The sequence below is a fragment of the Gordionus sp. m RMFG-2023 genome, chromosome 3 (assembly GCF_954871325.1).
Source record: "Gordionus sp. m RMFG-2023 chromosome 3, tfGorSpeb1-WG-v2, whole genome shotgun sequence".
Lineage (NCBI taxonomy): Eukaryota > Metazoa > Nematomorpha > Gordioida > Chordodea > Parachordodidae > Gordionus > Gordionus sp. m RMFG-2023.
Window position 1 is genome coordinate 42,621,585 of NC_088777.1, and position 8,497 is coordinate 42,630,081.

Consider the following 8,497-nt stretch of genomic DNA (forward strand, 5'->3'; position numbering starts at 1 on the left):
TTTATAATTTTTTTTCTATGTTACAAAAATAAATATTCAAGATGGTAGATTATAAATCTTTTTTTTAAATTTAAGTTTCTGGATATGCCATTTTATCCAAATCATCAAAGTACGGATGGATCAAAGCTTGTTTGGCGGATATTCGGTTACTTGGGTCATATATTAGGGTTTTCTTTCAGTAAAAAAAGAAGTTATTTTATAATTTTTCTGCATAAAAATGTAGTTGTCTCAATATAAAAGTATAAAAATCTATTGTTAAATTCAACCATATGATTATTTAAAAATGTAATTTTTATACTTTTAATAAATCTAGTCCTTCCTCGTCAGAATTCTTCATGATTCCAGGTAAGGCAAAGTTTTTCCAGTTGGGAAATGTAAGTTTAAAGTCAGGTAAATTTGTCACACCTTTCCATGTTGTTTCATTGGGAGTACTTAAAATTCTAAATTTGTTTTAAAACAGATAATTCGTTAAATTATTTAAAATATATGAAAATAGTGTTCGTTTTTTTTGAAAAAAATGATGCCTTTTATTTTTGACGAACTTTAAACGTGTTCCTTTTTTATGACGAACGCGTTCGAATTTAACGTTCGTTCAATTTTAAAAATACTTTTTATTTTTATTTAAAAAATTTAATATTTCCGAATTTTTTTAAAAAAAGTATTATTTATATTTTTTAATCGGCTGTGTATTTCCTTTTCACATTTCAATTTTTTTTAACACATAGTTTATTAATTTGAATATTGTTTATATTTTAATTTAATAGATTAGCATAAGCATGGATATTATTATTTAATCCTCATCATCTGATTCTGAAAATCCAAAATCAGATGAATTAGCCAAATATAATAAATTTTTTACAATAACATCCTATATGAAGGAACTAATTCAATGCTTACCAAGTGTAATGTGCCCAAAAAGTATTATATTGTCAAAATCTTCAGGTTCCAATTTAAAACAACATTTGATTGTAATATTAATATTTTATATAATATAATATAACTAAGTAAAATCATTAAATTTGAAGAAAAAATGCATTTGGAATATTTGACCCCAACAATAACAATAGTTATTTTAAAATTAAAAAATTAGTGGCCTCAAATATGGTCAACCATTGATAGACGCCGTATTAAATGGGATTAATAAAAGGTATTAAACCTATCACTCTCAATTAATTACATATATTTTATTTTTTTTAAAGATTTGAACATATATATGAAGCAGAGTTGTTAAAGGATCTAGATATAAAAATGTGGTATCTGTATCTAGATCCATTTAAAAAGTATCTTTTAACAACTCTGATATGAAGATAAATATGTTCTTTCTGCAATTATACATCCAGTATTCAAGCTTCAATGGCCATGGATAAAACTTCCACAGAACGAACCTATTAAAAATAAACTTATAGCGTTATTGAAAAATTGCTTTGAAAACCCTAGAAATGATAATGCAAGAACTGTTAATTTCGAGATATCCTTTTTTTGTCGAGGAAGTAAAGAATGGACTGGAGGAGGATAACTTATCTCTTATGAAGCAAATAAAACATTTTTAATAAATTCTCCACGTTAAAAGAGTTATTTATTAAGTATAATACCACAATCCCCTCATCTACCCTTGAGCTCGTTTTTAGTAAAGCTAATGCCCTATTAAATGCCAAGCGTTCCTGTTTATCAGATGAAAATTTTGAAAAATATTGTTATTAAAAATTAATAAGAATTTTTATAAATAAGTATTTTTATAAATAATATAATTATAAATTTAATATAATATAATCAAAATAAAACTATATTATTTTTTAACATGGCTAATATTGTGTTAATAAATATAAGACATATTAGAAAATTAAAAAAAAATTTATCATAAAATTTTGAACGGTTTATTAACGTGAACGCGTTTTTTTTGAAAGTGAACTTGAACGTGTTTTTTTAGAAATGTTTACAGCACTAGAAAATAGTGATGTAACTAAATCTTAATTAATGAGGGTACGGGGAGGGGAGTTAATTAAAAAACAAGGATCTGAATTGAATATGATAAACATCAACGAAAACTTGAGACCCATTAAAAGCAGGTTCGGGTTCAAAAAAATAAATAAAATAGAACATCTCATGAACTCAAAATATCAATTTTTTTTAATACATGATTTTTATCAACAGCTATTTGTTCAAATAATATTATTTACAATTTATTAAAAGTAAGAAGGTAACACAATAAATCTTCCAATGCGGTTCTAACAGTCCCAGTCTAACAATTTGGTGTAATTTTTTTAATCGATTATATTTGTTTTATAATATAGTCTAGGATTATAGATAAGTAATTGCACACTTCTGGCCAGTCAAAAAAGGGAACCTAAAATTATCACCTTAGTCATTTTTATTTTTTAAATATAGCTCATTTTAAATTAACCCACTGATAACATTTTAAGACTATAACAAAAATATTTCCAAATCCAAAAAAAAAAAATCAATTAACCCAACCCATGGGTTGGGTCAGTAAGTTTTGCAGACCTCTAATATATTGACTTTTTTTCAATAAATAGACACTACATTTCTGTATTTAATACTGGCAGTCTAAAGATTGTTGCACCCCAAAATTTAAAAGTTATAGAGAAGAAAATTTTTATGTTATGGATGTTCAGTAATTACTTTGATGTATTCAATTTATTGCTGAGACCTGCAGAGGTATCATTTGCATGGCCTGGCCACGATATTTTTAAAATATTTTATTTATTTATAATTTTTATAGCTAATAATAGTGCTTTAAGATATATGACCCAGCCCAGCCTGGATATTTTTTTAAAAATAATTCTCAGGCCTAGGCCAGGGTATAAAAAAAATTCAGGTGTGGCCTGCAGGTCTCTGATTTATTGTAGGATATAATAAGAAAAATTAATAGAAAATATTTCATTCATTCTCTAATTGTGACACCACAGGAAGTATAACATAAATATTTTTCAGACCAAGGGTTGAGCCTATATTTTACTGATGATGGACAGTCTGCCACTCTGTAGGCTTTGGTTATCAGCTAAAAAGGTTGTGTCAGTGCATCTCTAGTCAAATAGAACTTTTGGTCCATGAAGATCTACTCAGACCTTACTTTCCTTGAACTTTAAAAAACTCAAACTAGAGTTGAATCTGCTGCTATAAAAATATAAATGGGCTCAGGTCATTTATTTTTTAATGAATAATGGTAGATATTTGCGAACTACATCAACTTGATATTGTTAAATCTGTTCAACTTCTAAAAGTGTTCAATACTATATTTTTCTATTATTATTATTTTTCCACTATAAAAATAATTTGGACCAGGCCAGGCTAATAAAATTATTGATGGGCTAGTTTAGGTCAATCATTAATCACAAAAATCTTATTTTATTGATCAAATCCTAAAGCTAGTCAATAGTTATGAAATATATTTAAAAGAAAAAAATTATATTTTCTACATATTTTATGAAAATATATAAATATCTTACAATGAAATTAATGGTATAAAAATATTTTTTTTCAAAAGTGGTAGTTAAATGGGAAGAATGACTTGCCCTCCTAAAAGGTTTTAATTAATCTTTATTAGTGATTAAAAATAAATTCATATATTCATACAAATCAAATATTCTTTTATAAAACTAATTAATAAAATAAGATTACCTAAATATCCTAAAAAGCTGATCAATCTCTGAATCACCATGGAAAAGAGGCTTCATATTAATCATTTCTGCAAATATACATCCTATACTCCAAATATCAATTGCTCCTGAGTATTTGGCTGATCCTAAAAGTATTTCAGGTGCTCTGTACCATAGTGTTACTACCTTAAAATTTATTTAATATATAAGTAATAATTATAAAGGTTAACTTCATGTGTTAAGGTTCTAATTGGGATTCCAATAGCTCTAGCCAATCCAAAATCAGCAATTTTAATACCTCCATGTTCATCAATTAATAAATTTTGAGGTTTTAAATCTCGATGTATTATTCTTCGTTTGTGGCAAAATACAATACCAAGAAATATTTGGTATAAGTAGCTCTAAAAGACATTCAAAAAAAATTATTTTATACAATATGCCTTAATTAATTTGAGATCCAATTCTTCCCCTTTAGGTATTGAATCTAAATATTTTTTTAAATCCATTGATAAAAATTCAAAAACTAAAAAAAGACGTTTTTCATCTAATAATACACTTTCCAATCTATATTATAATTAAATTATTATAAAAATTATTAATAAACATACGTAACAATATTTGGGTGTTTTAATTCTTTCAAAAACGAAATTTCTCTAATTGCTGTAGATGGCACACCTTCATCTTCAGCCTCCAATCTTATCTTTTTCAGGGCAACATATTGGCCAGTCAATTTATTTTTTGCCTTATAAACAACACCATATGTACCTAATATTTAATATGTAAAATAATAAACATTGCAATTGCACCTTCTCCTATTTTCTCTATTTTTATGTAAGCGTCAGTCGACATTAATCAATCAATAACGCATTTAATAATTGCTAGTTGTTTGGCTTAGGTTCTAAAATTTCAAATTTAAAAAGACCGGTTTAGGTGGAGTTGATTCATCTATTTTTAATTTTGAGAAAAGTGTTAGGTATTAATATCATTCTATATTGTGAAATAGCTATGAAGATAAGATTAAATTAATTATAGATTAATTTAATATCTATATAAATGATCAATTTTAATATAAATTTGAATGGGGATGAATCTTATAATTAGAAAAATATATATTTTTTATAAATAATTAAATTCAGTGTTTAATCATCTATCTACTGTAGTAGATTTTAAATTCAAAAAATTGCATCATATTCGCCCCCACCCCATTCCTTAAATTAATTTATTTGATTTTGCACTAGTAAATCCTCTTTCGGAGTTTATTTCTCACTTAAACTTGTTTTTATAGGTATTTTGAGTAGGGTGCTTTTACTGAATTAAAATAAAATGAGCATATGCTGCATGCAGATAAATAAAAATGGCTATATATAATTATGATAATTAATTTAACAGGAAGAAATCCCGTTTAAGCATAATCTGGTCTAATTCATACAAATTGAAACAATATCCATTGATCAATTAACTCTACGATGGTTAAATTGGTTTATAGTTAATTATCAATAAAGTGGTCTCGATGTGGTATATTAAATCTCAACCAATAAGTTCCCTTTTATGCTGACAATATAATCAATACGATATTACCTGGCGACGCTGCAGATGTGCTACGCTAGAATTGTTCAAACTTCCAATTTTAGCCTATTTTAAAAAATGGCTCGATTAAGATTTTAGTAAAAATTATATTAAGTAAGCCACAAGATTTATCAAATAGATGTCCAAATCTTTCTGCCATCCATAGGAAGATCTTAAGCTTCCATAATATTATTTTTAAAATCTTAATCAGACCGATTTTAAAATTATCCCGAATTTAGCTTTTAATAACATTACGCTACCAAAAATATCCGAGATGAGACAACAAAACATGATTATGAGACCCATGCATCTTCGTAACATAAAAAATTTTTTATTCCAGAGAAACCATATCTACATTTTGAGATCGACAATAGGTATAGACAGTGTCTACATGATAGAATATTTATTGGAGGCAAGTCCCTTTCAAAAACCTATATCGAATTAGACATAAAACTCCTCCTCTCATTTCCTAAGAATGCATTAATTATAGTATATTGTTTGGCACGAATATCAGCTTGCCAATTGAAGGTCTATTTTAAATTACATTTCTAAATATTGCATAAAATTATCCAAAAATAAGCTTTGTTTGGAAAATAGTTATTATAATTATATGGATATAGTATGGTCAATGTTTAACGATATTAGCATATTTTAATAGGTCAAGAATAAAAGTATTAAATAAATCTTTACAGCAATATATTTTGCCCTATTTTATCTTAAAATGTAATTGATAACCTTTCAATAAATTTACCCTACCCCTATCTTACTCTTCTAGTCTACCTTCCTAGCATATACCCCCCCCCCCCTCCTTCAATAAATTAGAGGCAAAAATTTTACCCCTCCCCTCCACCCCATCTATTATATAGATGCTGGCATTAGTTATCAAATCAGGTTATAATAGGAGCCAGACAGACGGATATCAGCAAGATTGTAATCAATCTATATCTATCCTAGATGCGACAAACTCGAATGCAGAAATAGTTGCTGCCGTTCTCTCAAGCTATAATCCTAATATAAAGAAAGTATATAAAATGGGTTTTGATCTAGGCAAGATTTTGATTACAAGACCAAACGGGAATCAAATACGGGGTAATAGGACATTCATCTGAATTTATGATTGATATTGACCTATTATAAAGCAAATGGCGAATATCATGGAATGAGGTACTGAAAATGGCAAGGTTTGGAATCACTAAATTAAATGGATTGTCCAGAAATGTCATAAAATATATTTAAAGTCTAAAACAATACCAGCCTTGTATATTATAGAAACTAAACAAGCAAACTAGTAAGTTATATTTCCGGTCATTTTTTTTATATGGAGTGGTAATAATAAATATTAATATATTATACTACCCATGCCATGAGAATTTTTCTATATTTTCTTTAATCTATAGTGTTTGATGTAATGTACAAAATTTCATAAAACAGCTTCAAGTATAATTTAAGGATATACCATGGGCAATGGATATCATATTTTACAATTAGACTTCAGAGTGACAATACATGTAATAAATTAACTAAATTATTACTAAGTGCATGCATAGAAATCAAAAAGCTCTATACATGGTGTAGATTATAGTAATAGGACAATACCGCAATCTTTCCCAAGAAACATATTTCACTTTAGCAAATAAATTAAACAAATGTCAGAATTCTATTAATTAGACTAGTAAACTAATAAAAATTGTTATGTAATCATGCAACTGAACAATAAAGTTCCAATGTACACTGAAACAATAGGATACGCGTATGTGACGTTACTCACATCAATATAGTAATAAACGACACACTCTCTTTATTCAATATAGGGGAAATATGCTATACATCAAAAATACCGGTAGACGTCGACCAAATTAACACCAAAGAACTATTTAACAATAATAGCGCAGTGATACTAAGGCCTTGCAGGGGCATCACTAGCCTTTATAATTTCAGAAGGCTCAGAAAATTATTAATTTTAAAATTACCCCCCCCCCCCCCCCTATTTTTTTAGTTAACATTAAAATTTTCTTCTTTTATTTATTTAGCGAAAATTACCTTTTTTTAAAGCTAATTAAGCTTTTTTCCGTGGTATAAAGAAATATTCAAAATTTTGAGGGGGCTCAAGCCCCTGCGCCCCCTCCCTAAAGTGTATGCATATACAACGTTCCTGGATTGGCCCGACATTTTTTCGATCTGTATGGCATAATTACAATTATTCATAATTTAGATCTATTATTGTATAATTTTTCTTGTTAATCAATTTAGAATGTGATTTTCGAAATAAAAGGTCGGTGGCAAAAGACAGTTAACGCCCGAAACTACCGTCAAATTACCAGATATTAAAAAGAAAGGACAAATTATTATAATTCGGGCAGTGCCATTGACAAATTTCTCTATATTTGGACCTAGCACTTATTTATAAACATAAATATTTTAAATACCAATTAGAGTTTGAAAAAAATCTTCAAAAAAATTTTAAAACAAAAATCTTTGAAATAATCTAAAAGAGAGAATACGAAATCGTTTTCAAAAATCTTATGTTGTAAACACATTACTTCAAAAAAGAAACGCATCATTATTTACGTTTGAAAAAAGAAGGTGCTATCCTTACTCGTTACTTTGTGAAAAAAAACATGTTACTCGCTATTAAAAAAAAGTAAGGCGTACTTGTTTATTTAAAATAAATATTAGATATTAAAAAATTTTTTTAAATTGTACACCTTAATTATTCTTCATATAAGAATTTTCATAATATTAAAAAAATATCTATATTGAAGCATAAATTATAATCTAAAAAAATATATAAATTAAGAGAAAAAACATTAAAAATATCGTTTTATAAAATAATTTTCTATTGAGTATGCACCCATGTATTGAGATTATATTTGACCTGTATATTACTAATATAATTTTTTTGTCAGATATACAATCTTTCCGCGCTATCCCAGTATTGTGGGAACTTTTCCTACCAAGTATTTTTAGAAATTTCAAGAATGGGTCCCCAAAATTACCAATAGTGATGCTAATTAACGGGATTAAATTATGGTTTCATTGACAGGTGTATTTTAATACATTATTAGATTCCGCTAACTATGTGCAATGGTTGTTGTTATTAGATGTAACGATCAATATTTGATCAAAACAAGAGCACGAATGCTCAAAAACAGCTTTCGTTAATAAATACAAGTTCAACTGGTTCAAAGGATGTGAGGGCTATATTATACTTAATAAATTTAAAAAAATTATTGTGGGAATTTATTTAAAATATTTAAAGAATGCTCTTTATTTTCAAAAAAACCTAATAGATCGTGTTCACAAAAATCTTCATT

At 27.1% G+C, this 8,497-nt stretch overlaps 1 protein-coding gene across 1 annotated transcript; it reads right to left on the bottom strand.

Moving 5' to 3' along the window:
• Positions 1 to 70: 70 nt before the first annotated feature.
• Positions 71 to 4,466, bottom strand: LOC135926991 (cyclin-dependent kinase 1-like). Its single transcript, XM_065462925.1, has 6 exons — positions 4,424 to 4,466; positions 4,226 to 4,382; positions 4,058 to 4,181; positions 3,640 to 3,803; positions 299 to 440; positions 71 to 172 (listed from the first exon to the last, which is right to left on the bottom strand). The coding sequence occupies exons 1-6, from the start codon at positions 4,464 to 4,466 to the stop codon at positions 71 to 73; spliced, it is 732 nt and encodes a 243-aa protein (XP_065318997.1).
• Positions 4,467 to 8,497: the final 4,031 nt, after the last annotated feature.